We start from the raw sequence: 26,839 nt of genomic DNA on the forward strand, positions 1-26,839 counted from the left end.
TAGCCTAGGTGTATGTAAGCTTTTGGCCTCAACTGTTTGTATGTGTATACATATGTATACATGTCTCTCTCCATATTTCATTATGGTACATACGTTATGTATTATTATTATCAGTTACTCATAGAAAACACAGTACATAATGAAATCTCAACAAAAATGTCAAGGTTCAGGGGGGTTAGGACCCAGGTGCAGAGTGAAAAACACATGAAACTCAAAAGGATAGATACAAATAAGGACTTTACTACAACAACAAAAAAGGCAAACACAAACAGGGAACAGATAAGGCCATGAAGGACAAAACAACAAACTCAAAAAATTAAGAACAAAAAAAAACACAGAACAGAACAGAGGCAGGAAGGGTAAAGGCATATGGAACACACAGGCAAACACATAAAAGAACCGCAAGAAGATACATCCAGTTTCGGAACAAGCACAAGTCAGAAACAAACACAAGGAACCAGCACCTGAGTCAAGGGGACAAAGAACTTATATAGACAGGGGTAACAAGACACAGGTGAACTCAAAGAACAATCAAACCAGAGGGAAGGGAAAACGAGAGGCAGGTGGGGACGATGATTAAATAACGAGACAATAATAAAATAATTGAAAGCAATAATTGGGATTGGGATGGCAGGTATGCCATCCCGCCAAGTTACGCCTTGGCGGGGGCATGCCCCCATACCTATACAGCACCGAGAGTTTGGCACTTTTCAGGGTTCCCCACAGAAATAACCACAACAGCCACAGACACTCAGCCCTTAAAAACATTAAATTCTGTACATTCTGACCCCATTTCAACAAACAGAACTCATAAACAACTTCACATGTCCACACAATAAAGCCCCAAACTAAGGGGATTTTGCGTTTTCTCCTTCTTCTTCTCTTTCTTCTTCTCATTCTTATTTTTCCTGCCGCCTTTCCCACTAACAACATGTCTCCCCATTGGACATTTCACTGACACCAGCCAAATCTTCACCTACACGACCCAATCAAAAACGCGCATACACACGCAAAATACCGATACCTTTCTACTCTGAAACATTTGCAGGGTAAATAGCTAGTCCGCCTGTGGCCTAGTGGGCAAGGTTACAGTCTTGAGAACACGGGGTCGTAGGTTCAAGCCCAGCTTGGAACACGTTTCTTTAACCTGCTTCAACCCTCACTAATAATTATCTACTACTTATCAATTATTGCTTTTGCACCATATCTACCTGCCGTTCACCGTTCAGTTATTAACCAGCTACAATATTGCTAAGCCATATGGATTCAACGGGAGCTAATCTGTGTTTACTGGCCTGTGATCTTTAAAACCACCGGCAGGTTTGCTAATGATATTTCACGCATTGCATAGCTATGGCATGGTGCTGCACTAACGAAGTCACAGACTGGTAAACCTCCGGTTTAAAGCTTGAATCACGACTCGCCCTCAGGCAGACCATTTCCTCTTTTATACAAACGTTTTCTTACGGTTATATTTCCTTTACCAAAACTCACTCACGGCCACCCATATGCATTTCATGACGGCAAATGTATTCCTTTTATTAAAAAGTTACACCAGTTCACCGCTGTGCCATTTCTACGAACTATATTTCTTCACTTGGCTACCGTACAAAACCTTCTTATCAGCAAACGCCACGTTTATACATTCATGTTACCTCGCCCTGTTCTCGATCTAGCCACATAGGCTACAAACAACTACGTATGTATGTTCTGCAACTCCGCAGTCTAAACAGCTAGTCTGCCCGTGGCCTAGTGGGCAAGGTTACAGTCTTGGGAACATGGGGTCTTAGGTTCAAACCCAGCTAGGAACACGTTTCCTTAACCTGCTTCGACCCTCACTAATTATTGTCTACTACTTATCAATTATTGCTTTTGCACCATATCTACCCGCCGTTCACCGTTCAGTTATTAACCGGCTACAATATTGCTAAGCCATATGCATTATGACTTACCGTCTGTACGTTCAGTTATTAACCGGCTACAATATTGCTAAGCCATATGGATTCAACGGGAGCTCTTCTGTGCTTACTGGCCTGTGTTCTTTTTTAAAACCACCGGCAGGTTTGCTAATGATATTTCACTCACTGCATAGCTACGGCATGGTGCTGCACTAACGAAGTCACGGGCTGGTAAACCTCCGGTTGAAAGCTTGAATCCCGACTCGCCCTCAGGCAGATCATTTCCTCTTTTACACTAACATTTTCTTACGCTTACATTTGCTTTACCAAAACTCACTCACGGCCACCCATATGCATTTCATGACGCAAATGTATTCCTTTTATTAAAAAGTTACACCAGTTCACCACTGTGCCATTTCCACTAACTATATTTCTTCACTTGGCTACCGTACAAAACCTTCATATCAGCAAACGCCACGTTTCTACATTCATGTTACCTCGCCCTGTTCTCCATCTAGCCACATAGGCTACAAACAATTACTACGTCTGTACGTTCTGCAACTCCGCATTAAAACATTACATCTAAAATCATGATTCACTCATAAGTATAACTACTAGCACTGAACATGAGAAAAACACATTTGTGCGATAGATTGCACACGTTATTTAACCCTCCACTTCAACAACGAACATTAAATACAGACTATTATATGTACCGTTTGATAAGGAAACTAAGCTCGCTCATGGTCACTTCATTTACTTCGCACTATAGTCTGTGATCATGTCAACCTTCACCTACATGCCCATTCTGCTAAAAAAAAAAACATGTTGTTTCAACTACGCAATTTCATCATTTCGCCTAATTTATCTCACACTTGTTATTTTCTCATATGCAAAGCCTGCTGGGACATATGCGTCTGCTCCTATTCTCCACTATCAACTTTTCCGGTTCTAGCTTAACAAAACAGCAAAGAGGATTCCTACCTGCAGATAAGCCTATCAAAATGCCTTATAAACCTTACAAACACTAAAAGTGCATCTTCACGAAATAACAGACAACGGAGCAGGACAGAAGGGTACACAAGTTGCGACCTAGGCAGCTCTAATTCTACGGGCTTGCTGATTCTTTTGTCAATCAAGGCTCGTTGGATGCCCGTCAAATCCGTGAGTAGCCTACATAGCTACACCCTGCCATATTTAACCTTTTCTGATGCGTTTACAATTACGCCACCGCACCATTTGTCACAGCCACTGTTTTACATATATAGCAAACCGAAACTGCTAAACGTACACGCTCTTCAGACTGTACAAATTCACACAATGATAGCCATAATTCACAACCGTTTCTTACAGGGTCACTTCGCATTTCTCACTCTCGTAATAAAACGCTTTGCAAAAAGAAATGATATCTCATAAAAAACACGTTTTCAACGTACAAAAATGCCAAGTTACTCAAAAGTATTGATATCAAAATGACGCCAAGTTACGGTACTACAAACAATATAGGCTATCTTGCCTCACCGAAATTTAATAACATGTATTCCAAAGCAATGCTACCCAGTATTTCCTCAATTCTTTAAAGTCACTTGGCCCTGTGTTTTGTAACCTTACCATATTACAATGTCATGCAAACGTTGTGTCAGATCAAAGTGTCAAATATTTCGTATTGCCTCATTGAACACATGGAAATTCATGTAGAAAACTGCTGGTCAGTCACTACAGGAAGCATATTTCTCCAGAAAACATATGTTTATACTTGCTTCTGAACTGAATTTGACTAAATGTACAAGTGATTGTATATTTGCAACATACAATAAATACATGTAAAATACATATTGTACATACATACATAGAGAACTTCTTTATCCCCATGGGGACATTTCTCTCGCAGCATGTTACATTCACATTTACGAACAGGCATTTATACCAAGAAACATACAATCATTCACACAACAGAAAGGCTGGCCACCAAAATACATACATACCAATACAAATTGGACATATAGATGCCTTTTCAATCAATCATGACTGTGAGAAAGCCATCCACACATATGTTTGGCCTGTCCATGTACTGCACACTTATATACACACAGGGCCAAGTGACTTTAAAGAATTGAGGAAATACTGGGTAGCATTGCTTTGGAATACATGTTATTAAATTTCGGTGAGGCAAGATAGCCTATATTGTTTGTAGTACCGTAACTTGGCGTCATTTTGATATCAATACTTTTGAGTAACTTGGCATTTTTGTACGTTGAAAACGTGTTTTTTATGAGATACAATTAACCAACAGGGGAACGAGCAGGACACAAAACAGAAGTGCTGCCATCTGGCGGCCCAACAGGGAAAAACAGACAGAAACACAGAGCCATGGCAAAAAACACGTTTTCAACGTACAAAAATGCCAAGACACTCACCCACCCAAAGCACTGTCTATAAGCCTATAATTAAAACTTGCAAAATCTAGGCCTTTAAAAGTTTTTTGACATCAATACTTTTCATATAAAAAAGGGGTGGGGCAGTGAATAAATAAATACATATAATAATGGCAAATATTGTGGCCTATTAAAACATTTTTTAATATTACAAAACTATCCAGACATTTTCCCAATTAATGTACTCTATGGCTGTGGGTTGCATAAAGTTTAACACAATAGTACCATTTATTTTACAATGTAAAAATCATATTTGTGAATAATAATAATAATAATAATAATAGGAAGCAGAAGAAGAAGAATTTTATTCCAAACAGCACCCAAAGCACTGGATGCAGACAATTGTTCAAACATAGTGTCGCCATTTTCACAATTTCAGGTGTAACAGCTGAATAGCTACATTTCCGTGATGGGTGTTTCACTTTCATGTGACACATAAACTTTGAATGACAACATTCTCAACATAGACCATCTACCTGCTCATGATATTAGCTCTCCAACAACACCAAACATGACTTTGCTGCATATTAGATTGGCTAAATAGTTTAGACAAAGGCCGTGAAACAAAGTCTTGGTCCCAAAAACACTTAAGTGTGCCAGGAATCTGCTAAGATAACAAGAACCTGCTGGAAGGAGGCATTAAATCCCAACATCAATATAATTCACGAGTTGTTGAATAGGCCTGATATATGTATGTGCTAAAATTTGGCAAAGATCTACATGGATTAAATATTTGTTTCTTCTGCATGACTTATTCAATACAGTGAGTGATGCAGCTAATAAAAAGTACAAAATATATAAAACTCCGCCCATCGAATACTCAGTTCAGCCAGTAAACCTAAGTAAGGAAATGCGGTCCGAAAGAGAAACTGAAACTTAACGGCCATTTTAAAAACGGAAGAGAAAGAATCCCCAGGAAAGAAGGAATCAAAATAAATGTAAAAAAAAAACGGAGTGAACAGCCTGTTGTGGAGTGGAACTAGGTGTAATATTGTACAAGTAGAAAACGAATAGTTCATATTTTAGGACAACTGCAGTTCATTTTTTCCTTAATTAATTTTATTTTGCTGAACGTAATAGTGATTTAATCGTTGTATTTTTATTTTGAAATTTTCAGACGCGCGCGAAAGTCCTTACAGTCGCTGGATTCACACTGCTCATTTCAGCCCTGAAATGCAAATAAAATAAAATGAAAAATAGAAGAAAAATAAAATGAAGTGGAACTGGTTAGAGCAGGTATCATGGAAAGTCAGCTCTCGTTAGTTTTTTATTATTTTATTTAAATACTTCACAAACACATTTGATGAGTATACAAAGGGCAAATAGCCTAACCTTAAAAATTGTCAACAAAAAAAAAGTGAGAGAGAGAAAAAAAGAAACAGTTGATTGGGGAAGGCACAAGACGTACAGACAAAATACCAAAAATTACACAAACTTATGAACAAAAGCACATGCTTGTTATTTTTTATTATTTTGTAATAGGAAATAACAATAATCACTTACCTCACACATTAGCGTGTTACATAGGGCCATCACTCAGGATGTTAAAGGGTCAGCGACTATGGCAGGGAGACTGGTGGAGCGTTAAATTATTTATTTATTTAATTTGCTGTCTGTAGTAGGCTATTTGTCTTGAAATGCTTTGTTATAATCAAGAAGGCTTATTTGTGTGTTCAGCCTACAGGTTACACCATTATATTGGAAAACGATAAATCCCAACATTATAATTCACGAGTTGTTGAATAGGCCTGATATATTTAGGCTATGTGCTAAAATTTGGCAAAGATCTACATGGATGAAATATTTGTTTCTTTTGCATAACTTATTAAATACCATGACGGATTCAGCTCAGAAATAGTGTAAATATATAAAACTCCGCCCATCGAACATTCAGTTGAGCCAGTAAGTAAGGAAATGCGGTCCAAAAGAGGAACTGAAACTTAACGGTCATTTTAAAAACGGAGGAGAAAGAATCCCGAGGAAAGAAGGAATTAAATTAAATGTAAAAAACGGAGTAAACAGTCTGTTGTGGAGTGGAACTGAGGTAAGAAAAGCTGAACGTAAAGGGCTGCGGGGAGGAATGGGAATCTGCAGGTATAATAGCATTAACCCGCGTAATTCAGAAAAACTGACAACTGGCAATAAAATTGTGTGTTTAAGGCGTAGCCTGATAAGCTAAGAGCTCACACGGAGTCCGAACATACCATTTAGACCAGAAAGTAATATTGAAATAACCTTTAAGAAAGTTTACTTCAGTAGCCTATTTTTAATATTCAATGACCAATTCTACCTCGTGAGGAGGTAGCCTAGCGAGTCGGAGGTCACAGGACTTGTCGCTTGTTGTTGACATTTTGACGCTGTAGTAGCCTATAAACCCGGATTTTGTTTTTAATTAAACAATTAAGAGGTTGTTACTTATTCCTTTAATTTTCATAGGAAATCATTCCCATTACTAAATCATATTAATTGGTTTAATATTGAGGCAAAATATACAGTGGAGTGATTATATTAGGCAGAGATTACTCTATATTTCATTTCAACTTTATTCAAGACTCATCTTAAAAAGAGGTCCATAGCAGGTAGATAGACAACACAGATAATGGTACATATGATGACACATGTTATCATCTTACTCATAGTTGTACACCATCCCAAACCCTGTTCATCGGAGGGGGGGGGGGGGGGGAGTAGGCAGTGGTTAAATTGGGTTTTCTAAGGAGGGGGAGCCCTTGTTTACATATTACCGTCAATGGTCAACGTCTTTCAATGCATCTTTATTTACATCTCACAACATCTTACGCCACATTTACATCTCACACCACTTATTTATATCTCATGCCATCAGTTCACATATTAGCTTTACAGTCATTTCATTTTAATTCATGAGGTTCCAAATAGGGCTGAAAGCATGTTTCTCCTGTCTTTCCTGTCTCTCTCTACAAGCTGTATGGTCTGCTGACCTCCTGGTCATGACCCACTTCTTGACATACTTTGTTGGGTTCCAAACCTCTAATGGTGGACCCACTATGTTGATAAACATTAGGCAGGAAACATTCTGTACCTTCAGCTGAGTGCGAAGTGGTGAGACAACAGTGTTCATGACAGAAAATCCTCGTTCACATTCGGCTGTGCTTACAACCATTGTATCAGCTGCTTGTTTCAGTTTTAAGAGTCCCTCCCTGGGTGTCATATCTGGATTCTGTTTAAAGTCCCTGAAGGCTTGCTTTACACTAGAGAACTTATTTTGAAACAATCACAGAGTTCTCTTACTTCGAGCTCTCCATAGAGCAATGGCACTGGAGTAGGCCAGGTTTTAGGTGAAAGCACATTCAGCTTTTCAAAAAGTTCAAGTTCATCCTTTGGGACCATCCTTGAGATCATGCTGTTGCTCAGTTCATGGAAAAACTTCTTAGGTTCAATGAGTTTTTGCTTGGCATTTGTTTTAACCAACACGCCTTTAAAAGTGCCATTCTCAACAGCCTGAGAGGCAATTTGATAGTGTGGCCCTGGTGTCTCCTTCATAACTGAAAAAACTTCAGCCTGCCTTTTTACCATATTGACAGCATCTGACAGATGGACATTCCTGTCCTGCAATGACTCTGACAAGTCTTTTAGCTCTTCTAAAGCATCAAACATAAGTCCAATATTTTTAATAAAATCTGCGGAGGCCAGTTTTGCTGAGAGCCCTTCATACATGCATCTCTCAGCAGAGCTCCTTCTTTCATCTTTACCAGCACATGACAAATGTTGGTGCAAAGCACTGTACATGTTCCACACAGCTTCAACAGTTCTGTAGGAAGAAGCCACCCATCTCACATTTAAAACACGGCCTATCTTGCGCAACTGTGCACCCACTGCTGATGCTGCTTGATCCAGCTCTCTGATATTTTTAGGAGATTGACTATAGAGACAATACAGCTTGTCTAAGAAACTGGTAAAGTGGTTTGTCTCTACACAGCTCTTTACAGCATCTCCTACAGAAAGTTCTAACCTGTGATTTAAACAGTGCCAGCCAACTATATCTGGATATTTGGCTTTTAACTTGACATAAACCCCTGACTTCTTACCCAATATCACTGATGCCCCGTCTGAGCAAAACCCAAGAAGGCATTCCTTAAGAAATTCATCATCTAAACTATTGTGCGTGAGGCACTTGAGCAATGAATCAGTTATGCCATCTGCTGTTGTCTGCTCAAGTTCAATGACATCCAAGAAAAAAGTAAGTGGGTCTGAATTTTGTACAGATGCTCTAATATATACAACTAAACAAGATTTCTTGCTAAGTGTTGTACTTTCATCGATCAGAATGGACACTTTGGGTCTTGTACACTTGATGCTTGCCATTTCTTTTGAAATGAAATGGACAATATCTGTGCATGTAACATTGCTATGAAGGACTCTTCCCATATTAAGTCCATTAACACGTTGTAAGTCTATGAGAGCAGGGTGGTCGGTGTATGGGCGATTGTTTTTTTCAACATAATATGCCGTTCTGAAAACCTTTTCAGTGGTGCTTAGTAGTTCCTGCTGTGCTCTAAGAAAACTGGCATCTAACAGGTTTTCTGCTTGTTTTTGACAAATTGACTCATTACATTACATTACAGGCATTTAGCAGACGCTCTTATCCAGAGCGACTTACACAACTTTTTACATAGCACTTTACATTGTATCCATTTATACAGCTGGATATATACTGAAGCAATGCAGGTTAAGTACCTTGCTCAAGGGTACAACGGCAGTGTCCTTACCCGGGAATCGAACCTGCGACCTTTCGGTTACAAGCGCAGTTCCTTACCCACTGTGCCACACTCCGTCCTACTCAGCCAGTTTATGACTGTGAGATGTTTTGTGGTCATATAGCTTTTTTCTCAGTGATTTCATTTGTTTTTCTTTTGTGTTTCCATATGGAGTGACATTGCCATTTTTCCATTCAGAAGAAAATGTATGTTTGTTGGACCCTGACCTTAAAACCCCTGGTGAACCAGCATCTCTACAATTCTCACACCCTAGCGCCTTATTTGACATAAATATGAATGGAAATTTTGTCTTGAAGTGTTCAAATTGTGAAAAAGTCCAACAAATCGGCAAACTTGCAGCTGTGCACTGCTAATGGCTGTACTGCCACTACTGGTTGCTGTGCCTGTGGTGCTGCTACTGCTGTTGCTGAGGGCTGTGCTGCTGCTGTTGCTGAGGGCTGTGCTGCTGCTACTGCTGTTGCTAAGGGCTGTGCTGCTGCTACTTCTGTTACTGAGGGCTGTGCTGCTGCTACTGCTGTTGCTGAGGGCTGTGCTGCTGCTGCTACTGCTGTTGCTGCGGGCTGTGCTGCTGCTACTGCTGTTACTCAGGGCTGTGCTGCTGCTGTTGCTGAGGGCTGTGCTGCTGCTACTGCTGTTACTCAGGGCTGTGCTGCTGCTACTGCTGTTACTCAGGGCTGTGCTGATGCTGTTGCTGAGGGCTGTGCTGCTGCTACTGCTGTTGCTGAGGGCTGTGCTGCTGCTACTGCTGTTGCTGAGGGCTGTGCTGCTGCTGCTACTGCTGTTGCTGCGGGCTGTGCTGCTGCTACTGCTGTTACTCAGGGCTGTGCTGCTGCTGTTGCTGAGGGCTGTGCTGCTGCTACTGCTGTTACTCAGGGCTGTTCTGCTGCTACTGCTGTTACTCAGGGCTGTGCTGATGCTGTTGCTGAGGGCTGTGCTGCTGCTACTGCTGTTGCTGAGGGCTGTGCTGCTGCTACTGCTGTTGCTGTGGGCTGTGCTGCTGCTACTTCTGTTACTGAGGGCTGTGCTGTTGCTACTGCTGTTGCTGAGGGCTGTGCTGCTGCTACTGCTGTTGCTGAGGGCTGTGCTGCTGCTGCTACTGCTGTTGCTGAGCGCTGTGCTGCTGCTACTGCTGCAAAGTTCACATTTATATCAGCCATGGCCTCTTTTCCATTATACTTTAAATGCATACACCTGCTAACAGACATCCAGTATACTACTGTGAAAATAACCAACAAAATACTTGTTAATTATGGCCAAATTATTAACTATGTTCATTTTGGTGCACTTTTATCCTATTACAACAATTTCTGTCATGTCTAGTGAAAAAAATATCTGTACAGTTTATGCTAAAACATGCAGCTAGAGTAGATGTGCAATGGAGCACTTATAACGAAGAGAGAACACAATAGCATTAGTTAAACATGTTTTTGATTATGAAAAATTACTTATTCTACACATGACTTTGGGCTTTAATATCGTCATTGTCTTCATTCCTATTCAGCATTAGTTTTTTTATTTTTTTTAAGCAAAACGACCACACTTACCAAAAAAAGAAATCTTTTAAGGTCCTCTTCCTCTTCATTGTTAAAATGGACTGTTCATTAAGCCTCTGAATGAATGAACACAATTAGCTTAGCTAACTAAAAAGCTGCCAGTTATCCAAGTTACTCATATCTTCCACTTATTGTACAAACGTAAACTCATCGTGTTCCGAACAAAACACGGGGAAGCGGCCGCTTCCACAAGAAGTTAACGTCCGTTCAACGTTAGTTTTTCTCATGAGGAATGTGGCTTAGTTTAGGCTTTATGTGCGCTAACAGTTACTGGCTGCTAAAGTTAGCTTAATTTCAGCTGATTTACACAGTTTCTGATGTGATGCCTGCCTGAGAAGCTAAAAACAGCCATTTCAGTCCACCAAGGCAACACACAGCTAATCCTGCTTAACAGACAGCTTAGTAAATACACATAAAATGTTAGCTAACTCAGAATTGAACTTTTGAAACTTACCGAGGAGAAAAACAATTTGACGGAATCGGAATGTTCGAGACGAATGCGATTCGCGCCATAACAAACTCGGTTTGCGTGATGTTGTGCGGGCGCACGCGCGTTTGATGACGTCTAATAATTGTTACAAGCTCATTGTTTACATAGTTTTGGATGTAGAATTCGACTCAAATGTCTCTATTTGTTGTCTAGAGAATTATACATCAAGACTTACATGCTATTACATTTACTGGGAGATTTAAAAAATACAAGTGTGATATGATGATATGATATTGAAGGAGACGGAGCTCAGCTCCGGCAAGGTGCAATTTGGAAGTGAGGAGGCGGAGCTCAGCTCCGGTGGGCTCCGGCCCAATTTAACCCCTGGGAGTAGGTGTCCGGTATTTAGAATGACTACTGTCTGAAATGTCATGACTGAAATGTCATGTCCATCCAAACATATATGGACATATTAGGACGACTTTAATAAACATTACCCTGTTCGAGTGAATAAAATGGGCCAATTCGGCACTGGATGACGATATCGCGACAGTTTACTGTCTACTCTCGCAGGCTGACTGGGGGTGTCTGTCTATGGGCAGGCTAGCCGTGCGGCTAGGCTAACTGGCGAAGGTCTTCTAGTTTTCCCACTAGGAAAAAAATAAGGTTAGCTGACCTTACAATTCATATATGTATGTGTTTGTGACAAGTGGTGCTTTGGGTAATGGCTGCTTCCTACTTGCTAAGAGTCATAATTTAAGTGGTGATATCTGGAATTCACGTTTTAGATAGTCAAAACTGAATTGTAGATATCTTTAATTGGAGTTACATAGAACTTCGTGGCGAAACTAGTCAAAATACAATTAGAGATATCTTAAATTAGAGTTTTGACTAGTCATAAATTAATGACAAATATCTGTAATGTGAAACCGCACAAGTTAAAATGGCTTGCCATATTTTGGCTAGTAATATCTTAGATTCAGTTATCCAAAAAAGATCATTTATTGTCAGGATTCTGCCCTTTTCTGTTTCTGTTTTTTCCTTTTCTGGGCCGCCAGATGGCGGTACTTCAGTTTGTATTTCAGTTTGCTCACTCTAGTTCAGAGGTGGGTAACCCGGCTTCAAAGAGTAAAAAGACTGACCATGCATTTGCTCCAGCACCATGCACTAAACCAGCTGATCACAATAATTAGTTCTCCCATCATGCTGAAGAGTTATGCTAATTAGAATCAGCTGGTTTAGTGCATGGTGGTGGAGCAAATGCATGGTCAGTCTTTTTACTCTTTGAAGCCGGGTTACCCACCTCTGCTCTAGTCACCCCTGTGTTAATTGTATTATTGTTTTCAGTTATTCTGTCATTGTTTTTCTTTGTGTCTCGTTATCCCTCCCTGCTCTGGTTTGATTGTGCTTTGAGTTCACCTGTGTCTTGTTATCTTTGTGGCTATTTAAGTTCTCTGTTTTCCTGACTTGGGTGTTGGTTCTTTGTGTTTCTGCCTGAGAGTATCTGCCTCTCTGTTTCTGCCTGCATTTCTGTCTGTGAGTTCTGCCCTCCCTGAGTTCTGTTTCCTTGTGTGTGGTTTTTTTTTTTTTTTTTTTGGAAAATTCTGCTGTTTTTGAAAGTGCAATGTCTAGCCTTGTTTTTGTTCCCTGTTTTCTGTTACCTGTATGAGAGTAAAGTCTTTGTATTTTCCATTTTGGAGTTCCTGGTGTTTTTCCCACTCTGCGTTTGGGTCCTGGTCCCCCCGTTACCTGACACATCTTGAATCCGGAGGAATGAAAGATATCTAACTGAATTTATGACTAAGTCAGAGCTAATGTGGAGATCTCTAATTTGAGTTATGACTAGTCATAATTGAAATGGCAATACAGTATCTGAAAGTCACGTTTTGGATAGTCAAAACTGAATTGTAGATATCTTAATTGGAGGTCCCATACAACTGAATGGCGAAAGTAACTTCAATCTTACTAGCAAAATGTAATTTGAGATATTAAAAGTTTTTTGATGAGTGAAAATGCAGTTAGATCTTAAATTAGCTCTTTGACTAGTCATAAATCAGTTACAGATACCTGTAATGTGAATCTGGTCAGGCTATTAAATGTTTGCGACACAGCTCCTTAATTATCACTAACCAGGCACAGAAAACAAACTAAGATTGGGGGAACTGGCGCCCTCTAGTGTAACGGTTGGATTCAGGTAGGGTTATTTCCCAAATATACATAAAAATAATTAGCACCCCTAAAGATTCTTATAAATAAAATAAAATCAATCTACACCAATATTAAGAACTCTTGTGGCCTTCCATGACTTCCTGTTTCACTGGAGGATTAAACTGAGAACCTGGTTGTGAAACCCATTTTTCATCTCCGCCACAGAGAAAGACAAAGAACTGACGAACGAAATTAAAATGGTTGCTGACCTTTGAAAATCAGGCCAATGGATCAAAAAATAAACTGAAGATGCTAGTTACTACTGTGAGGACAATATTGAAGAAGTTTAAAACTGCTGGAGGGCAGCATGGTGGTGTGTGTGGAGGTTGCATATTCTCATCCCATGTCTGCATGGGTTTCCTCCCACAGTCCAAAGACATGCAGGTTAAGCTAATTGGAGACACTAAATTGTATGAGTGTGTAAGTGCATGGTGTGTGTGCCCTGTGATGGACTGGTGACCTGTTCAGAGTTTTTTCCTGCCTCTTGCCCAATGCATGCTGGGAGAGGCTCCAGCCCCCCTCACAACCATGTCCAGGAATATGATGTGGGATGGATTTAAGGATGCATATACTGAAAAGAAAAATACGGTGATGGATCTTTAATGTTATGGGGCTACTTTGCTCACGCTGGTCCTGGGGCCCTTGTTAAGGAAAGCAGCATCGTGAACTCTACCCAAGTACCAGGACAATTTAGCCCTAAACCTGACTGCCTCTGCCAGCTACTGAAACTAGTGGATCTTTCAGCAAGACAATGACCCCAAATTCACGTTAACATCCACAAATAAAAAGGTTAATGATGCAGAAGCATCATTGTGCAATGGCTACAACAGTCTAAAGACTGCTGAAACTCCCTGAAAACCGGTGACTCAATTGAACAGCACAGCCCATAAGCACAGATCAACAAAGACATCAGGATCGGGAAAGATTGTGGGTGGAGGAAGAGTCTAAGATCCCTCCCAATGTGTTCTCTGGTCTTATAACACGTTATGTAAAAAGGCTCAGTGCCATTATCCCTGCAAGGGGAGGGTGCACACAGTCCCAAATACAGGGGTGCCAATAATTGTGATGCACAATTTTTGTAAAGAAATGTGTCATTTTGGTAGTTTCCATTATATCATTAAATATATTCCATATGTTGGACAATGAAAATATACCTCAGCACTGGTACTCCTTATATTGAACCGTCTTAGTAATTGTTATCATGGGTGCAGAATATTTTGGAAGGAATTGTATTACTGTACAAGTTTATGGCTCAGTTAAATTCCAGATTTGTCGCTGTCTGTTCTATGAGATTTGATGTGTGTGTGTGTGTGTGTGTTATAACAAATTCAAACCAATTTAAACAAATGAACATGCTATATTCACGGGAATCTAATCGAACGGAATTTATATATTACAACAGAGGCAACCAAACAATAAACAAAACAAAAAAAACAACAACAAAATAACGATATGGCAAGTATTTGATCAGGAAAACATAAACCCAGGTACAATCATTACTCAACTGGCAATGTGAAATAGTAACTGGTTGTCCATTGAATAACAGTTAAAGTTGAAGTCCGAGTTTAGTTTAGTTGTCAGGTATCCACGGAAACACAAATCCAGAAAACGTGCCAAAAATAATAAGTCCCGAAACCAAAATTAATGCATAAGTGCAAAAAGCTTCTTTCCAAAAACAAATAATTAAGCAATGCATTGCATTCAAAGAAGCAAAAAAAAAAAAACCCAAAAAGCATCGGCTCACCCTCCTGATGCAGTAGAAGAGAATTCTTTTAAAACGTAGGTTCAGCAGGTTACTCGTTTTCCTGTCTTGGAGCTGTGTTGAATAATTGTAGATTGAAAAAAATACAATCCAAACAAAAACGCCAACAAATCTCAGGATTCTTGATTATTTTCTGCTGACTCCCCTTTACTCCATTCTCCATTGCTACCTCTTGCCCCCAATCTATTTCAAAAACCACCTGGCCCGTCACCACCTGTTTGCTGCTTGAGCGCAACTCTTAAAGAGCCGGCATACAAATTGCGATACTTCGCAAAGGACTCATTATTGGGATGGCAGGTATGCCTTGGCGGGGGCATGCCCCATACCTATACAGCACCGAGAGTTTGGCACTTTTCAGGGTTCCCCACAGAAATAACCACAACAGCCACAGACACTCAGCCCTTAAAAACATTAAATTCTGTACATTCTGACTCCATTTCAACAGACAGATTTCATAAACAACTTCACATGTCCACACAATAAAGCCCCAAACTAAGGGGATTTTGCGTTTTCTCCTTCTTCTTCTTCTTCTTCTCATTCTTATTTTCCCTGCTGCATATCCCACTAACAACATGTCTCCCCATTGGACATTTTACCGACATCAGCCAAATCCTCACCCTCACGACCCAATCAAAAACTCGCATACACACGCAAAATACCCATACCTTTTTACTCTGAAACATTTCGTGTTCAAAAAGCTGATCTGCCTGTGGCCTAGTGGGTAAGGTTACAGTCTTGGGAACATGGGGTCTTAGGTTCAAGCCCAGCTAAGGGCATGTTTCTTTAACCTACTTTTACCCTCACTAATAATTGTCTACTACTTCTCAATTATTGCTTTTGCACCATATCTACCCACCGTTCACCGAACGTATATACTGCATTATGACGTACCGTCTGCACGTTCAGTTATTAACCGGCTACAATATTGCAAAGCCATACGGATTCAACGGGAGCTTTTCTGTGCTTACTGGCCTGTGTTCTTCTTTAAAACCATGGACAGGTTTGCTAATGATATTTCACGCATTGTATAGCTATGTCATGGTGCTGCACTAACAAAGTCACAGACTGGTAAACCTCCGGTTGAAGGATTGAATCCCGCCTCGCCCTCAGGCAGATATTTTCCTCTTTTACACTAACGTTTTCTTATGCTTTTATATTTTCTTTACCAAAACTCACTCACGGCCACCCATATGCATTTCATGACAGCAAATGTATTCCTTTTATTAAAAAGTTACACCAGTTCACCACTGTGCCATTTCTACTAACTATATATCTTCACTTGGCTACCGTACAAAACCTTCCTCTCAGCAAACGCCACGTTTCTACATTCATGTTACCTCGCCCTGTTCTCTATCTAGCCACATACAAACAATTACTACGTATGTACGTTCTGCAACTCCCCATTAAAACATTACATTTAAAATCATGACTCACTCATAAGTATAACTACTAGTACTGAACATGAGAAAAGCACATCAGTGCAATAGAATTCACACGTCACTTAACCCTCCACTTTAACAGCCAATGTTTTATACCGACTGTTATGTCGTTCCATAAGGAAACTAAGCTCGCTCATGGTCTCTTCATTTACTTCGCATTATAGTCTGTGATCATGTCAACCTTCACCTACATGCCCATTCTGCTAAAAACATATTGTTTCAACTACGCAATTTCATCATTTCATCCTAATTTCTCTCACGCTGTTGTTATTTTCTCATATGCAAAGCCTGCTGGGACATATGTGTCTGCTCCTATTCTCCACTATCAAGTTTTCCGGTTCTAGCTTAGCAAAACAGCAAAGAGGTTTCCCACCTGCAGATAAGCCTATCAAAATGCCTTATAAACCTTACAAACACTAAAAGTGCATCTCCATGAAATAACAGATAACGGAGCAGGACAGCAGAGTACACAAGTTGCGACCTAGGGAGCTCTAATTCTACGGGCTTGCTGATTCCTTTCTCAATCAAGGCTCGTTGGATGGCCGTCAAATCCGCGAGTACATACACTGGCCATATTTCACCTTCGTTTCTGTTGCGTTTACACTTATGCCATCGCACCCTTTGTCACAGCCACTGTTTTACATATAGAGCAAACCGAAACTGCTAAACAGTACACGCTCATCAGACTGTACAAATTCACACAAGGATAGCCATAATCCACAACCGTTTCTTACAGGGTCACTTCGCATTTCTCACTCATAATAAAACGCTTTGCAAAAAGAAATGATATCTCATAAAAAACATGTTTTCAACGTACAAAAATGCCAAGTTACTCACACATACAAGACCACTCCAGGCCTGCCATTAAAAGTATTGATATCAAAATGACGCCAGGTTACGGTACTACAAACAATATAGGCTATCTTGCCTCACCGAAATTAAATAAGATGAATTCCAAAGCAATGCTACCCAATATTTCCTCCATTCTTTCAAGTCACTTGGCCCTGTGTTTTGTAATCTTACCATTTTACAATGTCATGAAATCTTTGTGTCAGATCACAGAGTCAAATATTTCGAATTGCCTCATGGAACACACTGAAATTCATGTACAAAACTGCTGCTGAGTAACTACAGGAAGCATATTTCTCCAGAAAACATGTTTATACTTGCTTCTGAACTGAATTTGAGTACATGTACAAGTTATTGTAGATTTGCTACGTACAATAAATACTGCATGTAAAATACATATTGTACACACATAAATAGAGAACTTCTTTATCCCCATGGGGACATTTCCCTAGCAGCATGTTACATTCACATTTACGAACACACACTTATACCAAGAAACATACTATCATTCACGCAACAGAAAGGCTGGGCAGCAAAATACATACATACCAACACAAATTGGACATATAGACGCCTATTCAATCAATCTTGACTGTGAGACAGCTATCCACACATATGTTTGGCCTGTCCATGTAGTGCATTCTTATACACACAGGGCCAAGTGACTTGAAAGAATGGAGGAAATATTGGGTAGCATTGCTTTGGAATACATCTTATTTAATTTCGGTGAGGCAAGATAGCCTATATTGTTTGTAGTACCGTAACCTGGCATCATTTTGATATCAATACTTTTAATGGCAGGCCTGGAGTGGTCTTGTATGTGTGAGTAACTTGGCATTTTTGTACGTTGAAAACATGTTTTTTATGAGATCAATACATAGGCTACATTGAGTATATCAGTGGGATAAAATGCAAAAATAACATAATATGGTGTGTACATATTTTAATGCACCAAACGTAATTTAATTACCTTTTTGTGTTACACATTTACATTATGTGGCCCTCACAGTGTATTATTATGTCTGTGCGTTATCATGTTCTTCTTGTGTGTATTTACAGGTCTGCCAATTTGGGTCAGAACCCACTTGTGAATCTGATCTGGTGTGTTCAGGTGTCCTGAGACAGGGGGCGCTGTTTCTAAAATGAGTTCCTCAGAGGAGACCGAGACTGACGATGGAACCCACGGCCCTGCGAGAAAGAGGTAAAAATGCATGAATCAGAGAGTTAATGTGCTGTGAGTTAGAGCTGCAGTAAGAAGATGAGTTTAACTGGAAGCTCTGTCTCCATATGCTGTGAGTTAGAGCTGCAGAAAGAGGATGAGCTTAACTGGAAGCTCTGTCTCCATGTACTGTGAGTTGGAGCTGCAGTAAGAGGATGAGTTTACCTGGAAGCCCTGTCTCCATATGCTGTGAGTTAGAGCTGCAGTAAGAGGATGAGTTTAACTGGAAGCTCTGTCTCCATGTGCTGTGAGTTAGAGCTGCAGTAAGATGGTGAGTTTAACTGGACGCTCTGTCTCCATGTGCTGTGAGTTAGAGCTGCAGTAAGAGTATGAGTTTAACTGGAAGCTCTGTCTCCATGTGCTGTGAGTTAGAGCTGTAGTAAGAGGATGAGTTTAAATGGACGCTCTGCCTCCATGTGCTGTGAGTTAGAGCTGCAGTAAGAGGATGAGTTTAACTGGACGCTCTGTCTCCATGTATTGTGAGTTAGAGCTGCAGTAAGAGGATGAGTTTAACTGGAAGCTCTGTCTCCATGTGTTGTGAGTTAGAACTGCAGTAAGAGGATGAGTTTAACTGGAAGCTGTGTCTCCATGTGCTGTGAGTTAGAGCTGCGGTGAGAAGATGTGTTTAACTGGAAGCTCTGTCTCCATGTCCTGTGAGTTAGAGCTGCAGTAAAAGTATGAGTTTAACTGGAAGTTCTGTGTCCATGTGCTGTGAGTTAGAGCTGCAGTAAGAGGATGAGTTTAAATGGAAGCTCTGTCTCCATGTGCTGTAAGTTAGAGCTGCAGTTAGAGGATGAGTTTAACTGGAAGCTCTGTCTCCATGTGCTGTGAGTTAGAGCTGCAGTAAGAGGATGAGTTTAACTGGAAGCTCTGTCTCCATGTACTGTGAGTTGGAGCTGCAGTATGAGGATGAGTTTAACTGGAAGCTCTGTCTCCATGTACTGTGAGTTAGAGCTGCAGTAAGAGGATGAGTTTAACTGGAAGCTCTGTCTCCATGTGCTGTGAGTTATACCAGTAGTGTAGGAGCCGTTTATGAATTTTTTTTGTTATTGTAAATGAGAATTATTAATAATGAATTAACTATGAAACTGTAAGCATTAGATTTGGGGATTCTTTTGATTTATTATTTGATATGCATTAATGCCTTATAATTTCCCGTCAGAAGACCTTACCTGGCCTGGTTACGTATGCTTACCTGTATATCTTACGTGGATGATAATGGTTACGGATGTGGGAGGGGTTAAGACCGGGGAAGCAAAAAGGTTTTCTACCGCACGACCGTACCGTTAGAGTATGAGTTTAAATGGAAGCTCTGTCTCCATGTACTGTGAGTTAGAGCTGCAGTAAAAGGATGAGTTTAACTGGAAGCTCTGTCTCCATGTGCTGTGAGTTAGAGCTGCAGTAAGAAGATGAGTTTAACTGGAAGCTCTGTCTCCATGTTTTGGTCACAGGGTCCGGGTAGAGAGGGCAGGGTCACCTGTACCCAGCTGTCTGTCTATGAAGAGTGATCATTCAATGCCTCATTCAATCAACTTCAGAGGAGAGTTCACAGGTGATCAAAGGTAATGATACAAGTTCACATTGGCATTATTGTTGAATTAATCTTAAATTTAATTGCCAACTTTCAGGTGTAGTGGGGTGCAGGATAGCACGTTCAGGTCCACATGGGTGTATTAAATCATTTTAAAGTGTCATGATGTGTTTTAGGCCTTGTCCACACGTATACAGATTTTTTTTAAAACATAGTTTTTCCCTCCGTTTTGGCCTCCCGTCCACACGAAAATGGCGTTTTAAGTCACTGAAAACTAAGATTTTTGAAAACGCCTTCCAAGGTGGAGATTTTTCAAAACTCCGGTTTCTCTGTCTTCGTGTCGACAAGAAAAACGGAGCTTCATGAAAACGCTGACGTCATGACGTCAACTCGCGCATCTGTTACCATGGCAATTGGTGTATTGCGCATGCGGCAATCGTTTTAGCGTTCTCGTGTGGAGGGAGATATTTTTTAAAACACCGGTCGTGTGGATGGGATTTTTTTTTTTTAAACGGAGGGGTAAATAACTACTTTTTCAGATTAATCCATATACCTGCGGACAGGGCCTTATATCAGACTCAGATGTGCTGTGAGTTAGAGTTGCAGTTAGAGTATGAGTTTAACTGGAAGCTCTGTCTCTATGTGCTGTGAGTTAGAGCTGCAGTAAGACGATGAGTTTAACTGGAAGCTCTGTCTCCATGTGCTGTGAGTTAGAGTTGCAGTAAGAGGATGAGTTTAACTGGAAGCTCTGTCTACTTGTGCTGTGAGTTAGAGCTTCAGTAAGAGGATGAGTTCAACTGGATGCTCTGTCTCCATGTGCTGTGAGTTAGAGCTGCAGTAAGAGGATGAGTTTAACTGGAAGCTCTGTCTCCATGTGCTGTGAGTTATAACTGTAGTAAGAGGATGACTTTAACTGGATGCTCTGTCTCCATGTGCTGTGAGTTAGAGCTGCAGTAAGAGGATGAGTTTAACTGGAAGCTCTGTCTCCATGTGCTGTGAGTTAGAGTTGCAGTAAGAAGATGAGTTTAACTGGACCTTCTTTCTCCATGTGCTGTGAGTTAGAGCTGCAGTAAGAGGATGAGTTTAACTGGAAGCTCTGTCTCCATGTGCTGTGAGTTAGAGTTGCAGTAAGAAGATGAGTTTAACTGGACCTTCTTTCTCCATGTGCTGTGAGTTAGAGCTGCAGTAAGAGGATGAATTTAACTGGAAGCTCTGTCTCCATGTGGTGTGAATTTGAGCTGAAGTAAGAAGATGAGTTTAAGTGGAAGTTCTGTCTCCACGTGCTGTGAGTTATACCTGCAGTAAGAGGATGAGTTTAACTGGAAGCTCTGCCTCCATGTGTTGTGAGTTAGAGAGCTGCAGTAAGAAGATGAGTTTAGCTGGATGCTCTGTCTCCATGTGCTGTGAGTTAGAGCTGCAGTAAGAAGATGAGTTTAACTGGATGCTCTGTCTCCATGTGCTGTGAGTTAGAGCTGCAGTAAGAGGATGAGTTTAAGTGTAAATTCTGTCTTATGATTTGTTCACAGGATCCACTGCTCACAGGTGTCCAACCATATTGTAGAGAGGAGTTCAGAGAAACTGTTCTCAAAACAGGTATTATTTACATTTTTTTCTATTTTAATATTTGCTTGTGCGATTGTACTATACACTGCATTTCCTTTGAATATGATCGCTTGACAAAAATGAATTAGTACCCTTTAATTGATAAGATTGAATATGTAATCAGGTTTTTTAATTGTGTAGAGTGCTACCTGGCCCTCCTGGCTCACAGAAAGACCCAAATTCTTTTTTAGGACCCAAACACAATGGCAGAGTATGACTCCAAACAGAGTGTTTGAAGCATGCAGTTTATAGTCCGAATTTTCCAAATGTATTTCACTGAGAAACTGATTTATTCTATGGGAACTCTTGATTTATCACAAGTAGTGTCTACAAAACCACACAATAAAATGTCCAGTGTTAATTCAACTCTCAATGTGTTTACTCATCTCTTAACAGATAATGTTTCATCCCACTCTGCAATGTGGGACCAAATGTTATCTGTTGAGAGTTGAATTAACACTGGACATTAACTGGACATTTTACTGTGTATTAATCAGGGATAAAAGGTGCACTACAAACTTGAGGCTTTGGACCTTCTGCATGTATACTGTTTAAAAGTATCTGTCCCCATTCTGGCCTTCCTATAAGAGAAAACATGAGGTATATTGCAAGAATCTGATTGTTTCAATGGCTCTGATACAGCACACCACTTCATGTGTTTATTTCACAGTGATACAGCACACCTCTTCATGTGTTTATTTCACTCTGATACAGCACACCTCTTCATGTGTTTATTTCACACACTGATACAGCACACCTCTTCATGTGTTTATTTCACACACCGATACAGCACACCTCTTTGTGTGTTTATTTCACACTGATACAGCACACCTCTTCATGTGTTTATTTCACACTGATACAGCACACCTCTTCATGTGTTTATTTCACACTGATACAGCACACCTCTTCATGTGTTTATTTCACATTAATACAGCTGACCAGCAGCCTTGTGAAGCAGAAGGATCTCACTGACTCACTGGAGAGAGATGAGCCGCACAGTAAGAGTTTTCACTCATTGCTACGGGGTGTCCATTTGAATGCTGAAATCAGCTTAGCAATCGAATATAACAGAGTACAATGTTTTGATTTATAGCATCTACACTTTCATAATAGTGTTTTACATCAACAGTCTTGCATATTGAAAACATCACACACTACATGTACACAACAGTGTTTAAATTAAAATATTCCATCCAGCAGTGATTATGGGGCAAGCAAATGCACATGAGATTAAATGTCCCTGAAAGAGATTCAAATCTGGTCTATGTTTTTCATCCAGGATTAAAGGAGTACCATGGTGGTTGAACGTGACACTTCCCAGTTGTCTTCAGGCAACAACAAAACAAATGTGCATAATTTTTTTATTCTTCAGTCATTTCAATGTACTTTAAAATGTATTTTTCTAAGCCTAAATTTCCCACTATAAAAATTCACCCGAACCGTCTGGGCGTGGTAATGAGAACCGTCAGTTAGCTATGATTGACAGACCGTGCCCCGTTACCATAGCTACCCCCATGATACGCTCTCTCTTTGGGAGACTGAATTTTCACAAGCTAGCTAGCTTAGTAGTATATCAAGTATCGATAGATAGCTTAGGTAAGTTAAGGACGTTGACTTATATCCAATTATAATTTTTGCTATCTAGCTAGCCAAGTTAAGATAAAAGCACAACTATAACGTCCTCATAAAAGCAAACTAGCAAGCTAACGTTATCGATAACATTGCCTTATGAAAGCAAACCTCCTAGCTAGCTAACGTTAGCTAGCTAGCTAAATGAATATAACCAGAAATAATCTAAAGGCACTCTAATATAAGTGAACCTAACGTTAGTCAAATATTTGCATTGTCTGAACAGCAGGACGGTGTGTCCTGTCAGATTTCTTTACGGGGCGTGGAAATGGGAGTGGTTACTGTATTTGTGACGTAGCAAAATGACAACTTTCTCAACCGGTTGAAAATAGGACAATGAATTTAAAACGCATATTTCTCAAAAAATACAGAACGGACATATTTAATACTTTGCTCATTGTGTTTCTTCAATGCCTCTTGTGCAAACAGCACATAAAACCGAGAAAGTGTGAAAATCACCATGGTACTCCTTTAATGAGCACTGAGCATAAAAATTATAAGATGATTAAATTACTACATGACCCATGAAGACCATATTTATCACATATTATGACAAATTAAGAAATTTGAGGTGATAAAGGAATTGAATCCTTTTTCATTGTTTGATATGTTTTCATTTTGTGTGTAGAGCACACTGTGAGAAGTGTGTAATACTATTAGAGGTGTGTAAACCATTGTGAAAATGGACTGCATATGTATGTTTTATTATCTGTTCTGTTATTTTGAACATTGTTTCTCATGTTTCCTCTCTTCAGATACATCCATAGAAAGAGCCCAGAAGGTGCTGAAAACTGCTCTGAAGAAGAAGTTTGAACACATATTTGAAGGTTTAGCAAAGCAGGGCAACCCAACCCTCCTCAATGAGATCTATACAGAGCTCTACATCACAGAGGGGGGAAGTGGGGGGATCAATGATGAACACGAGGTCAGACAGATTGAGGCAGCATCCAAGAGACGCACCACACAGGAGACTGCAATCCTCTGCAATGACATCTTTAAGCCTTTACCTGGACAAGAGAAACCCATCAGAACTGTGCTTACAAAGGGCATCGCTGGTATTGGGAAAACCATCTCTGTGCAAAAGTTCATTCTGGACTGGGCAGAAGGAAAAGCCAATCAGGACATTGATTTCATCTTCACTCTTCCTTTCCGAGATCTGAATCTGAAAAAGGAGAGAGAATTCAGTCTGATGCAACTTCTGCAGCACTACTTTCCGCAACTGAAAGAGATCAAGAGTATTGAAGGCGATAAAGTGAAAATTGTGTTTATCTTTGATGGTCTGGATGAGTGTCGACTTCCTCTAGATTTCCAAAGCAATAAGATCTGCTGTGATATAACAGAGTCATCATCAGTGGATGTGCTGCTGACCAACCTCATTCTGGGCAATCTGCTTCCCTCTGCTCTTCTCTGGATCACCTCCCGACCAGCAGCAGCCAATCAGGTCCCTCCTGAGTGCGTCCACCAGGTGACAGAGGTACGAGGGTTCAATGACCCAGAGAAGGAGGAATACTTTAGGAAGAGAATCAGAGATAAGAAAAAGGCTAGCAGAATTATCTCACACGTAAAGTCATCCAGGAGTCTGCACATCATGTGTCACATACCAGTCTTCTGCTGGATTTCTGCCACTGTGCTGGAGACAATGTTGGGTAAAGTAGGCAATAGAAAAATGCCCAAAACTCTGACTGAAATGTACACACACTTTCTGTTCATTCAGACTAATGTGAAGAATGAGAAGTATCATGGCACCAATGAGACAACCCCAAAGAAAATGTCAGCATCAAATACAGAAATCATCCTGAAACTGGGGAAGCTGGCTTTACTACAGCTGGAAAGGGGCAATCTGATATTCTATGAAGAGGACCTGAGAGAGAGTGGCATTGATGTCAGTGAAGCTTCAGTGTACTCTGGGGTGTGCACAGAAATCTTTAAAGAGGAGTGTGGATTGGATCAGGAGAAGGTCTACTGCTTTGTGCATCTGAGCATTCAGGAGTATCTGGCTGCCTTGTTTGTGTTTCATTCATGTGTGAATGAGGACAGAAATGTACTCAGAGCAGAAGAGTCAACACCTTGCAGATACAGAGTGCAGCTGTCTGAGTTACACACGACTGCAGTGGATCAGGCCTTAGCGAGTAAGAATGGACACCTGGACCTTTTCCTCCGATTCCTTCTAGGCCTCTCTCTGGACTCCATTCAGACTCTCTTAGGAACACTGCTGATGCAAACAGGAGGCAGATCACCTGTACCAGACCCTCAGACACAGACAGGAAGCAGATCATCTGTACCCGACCCACAGACAGGAAGCAGATCACCAGTGCCAGACTCACAGACAGAGAGCAGTTCAAAGAGCATCAGGAAAACAGTCCAGTACATTAGGAAGAAGATCAAAGAAGAATCTTCAGCCGAAAGGACCATCAATCTGTTCCACTGTCTCAATGAACTGAATAAAAACACTCCAGTGGCAGAAATAAAGAAGTTCCAGAGATCAGGAAAACTCTCTAATGAAAAGCTGGAACCACACCAATGTTCAGCCCTGGCCTTTATGTTACTGATGTCAGAGGAGGTCCTGGATGAGTTTGACTTGAAGACCTACAACACATCAGCAGCAGGTCATCAGAGACTGCTACCAGTACTCAGGAACTGCAGGAAGGCCATGTGAGTATTATGTAATTATTAAAGTAGATAATGACAGCATGTTTTTATAAACACTTCATAGTTAAAGTGAACATAGAATACAATATAATTGTCAGGCAAGTGAGAATTATGATTTTTGAGTCTAGCTATTTTAACAGATTGTGCCCTCATTTAATGAATACAGAAGTAGCATCAAATGCAAAAAATGTATCCAACATGTAAAATGTATTTTATTAGATTTAATTTACATATTATCATTAAAGATACTAGTTATTAAATACATCATGAATTCCTTGTTAGGCAAACCAATGTGATGGATCAATAATGGTCCAAACATACAACTCACAGATTTAAATGTAGAGAGGGTATAGTATGTTACAGTATTAATATGAACATATTCCCCATCAAATAAAAAAATACAAGCTACACTTCCTTTACACAAAAATTAGACAGACATGGAAAATAAATAATATAATTGTGAAAAAAATGAATGAAAGGTCCTGCAGATTCACAGCTTGTCTGCCCCACTGTGACCCAGGATGGTAAAATAAGCAGCTAAAGAATCAAGACCAGAGATCCAAGACTGTGATCATAAAAGACCAAGGAAGAGCTGAGAAGCAAGGCAAATGGCACAAGATCAAAGGCTCACTTTTGCTTTACAGGCCAACACTTTATTTAAATTTTTTATAATCTGTATTTTAACAAAGGAGCTTTGTCACAAAGCAGCTTTACAGAGAACCGGCCCCCAAAGGTTAAGCCTAGGGCAACAGTGGCAAGGAAGAACTCCCTGACTGATAACAGGAAGAAACCTTGAGCAGAACCAGACTCAGAGGTGATAGTGTCTGTGCCTCGAACATGGGCAGGCAACTTGTTCCACAGGAGGGGAGCATGATAGG

At 40.3% G+C, this 26,839-nt stretch overlaps 1 protein-coding gene across 3 annotated transcripts; it reads left to right on the forward strand.

Moving 5' to 3' along the window:
* The first annotated feature begins 6,221 nt into the window (after positions 1-6,221).
* On the forward strand, positions 6,222-25,983 carry LOC118218918 (NLR family CARD domain-containing protein 3-like). Of its 3 annotated transcripts, none has more exons than XM_035401677.1 (6): positions 6,222-6,377; positions 18,391-18,532; positions 20,002-20,112; positions 21,608-21,674; positions 22,618-22,681; positions 24,068-25,983. In XM_035401677.1, the coding sequence occupies exons 2-6, from the start codon at positions 18,474-18,476 to the stop codon at positions 25,966-25,968; spliced, it is 2,202 nt and encodes a 733-aa protein (XP_035257568.1). In that variant the 5' UTR covers positions 6,222-6,377; positions 18,391-18,473; the 3' UTR covers positions 25,969-25,983. The 3 variants fall into 3 exon arrangements, with proteins under 3 accessions (XP_035257568.1, XP_035257569.1, XP_035257570.1); XM_035401678.1 differs by having other exon boundaries at positions 18,443-18,532; XM_035401679.1 differs by lacking the exon at positions 20,002-20,112.
* The last annotated feature ends 856 nt before the right edge of the window (positions 25,984-26,839 follow it).

This window comes from Anguilla anguilla, chromosome 19 (assembly GCF_013347855.1).
Source record: "Anguilla anguilla isolate fAngAng1 chromosome 19, fAngAng1.pri, whole genome shotgun sequence".
NCBI lineage: Eukaryota > Metazoa > Chordata > Actinopteri > Anguilliformes > Anguillidae > Anguilla > Anguilla anguilla.

Excerpts from the sequence above, each read along its gene's own strand:
- LOC118218918 (XM_035401677.1), top strand. The coding sequence starts at position 18,474 with ATGAGTTCCTCAGAGGAGACCGAGACTGACGATGGAACCCACGGCCCT. Across the intron at positions 21,675-22,617 it reads AGAAACTGTTCTCAAAACAG|CTGACCAGCAGCCTTGTGAA; the intron begins GTATTATTTACA and ends ACATTAATACAG. Across the intron at positions 22,682-24,067 it reads GGAGAGAGATGAGCCGCACA|ATACATCCATAGAAAGAGCC; the intron begins GTAAGAGTTTTC and ends TCCTCTCTTCAG.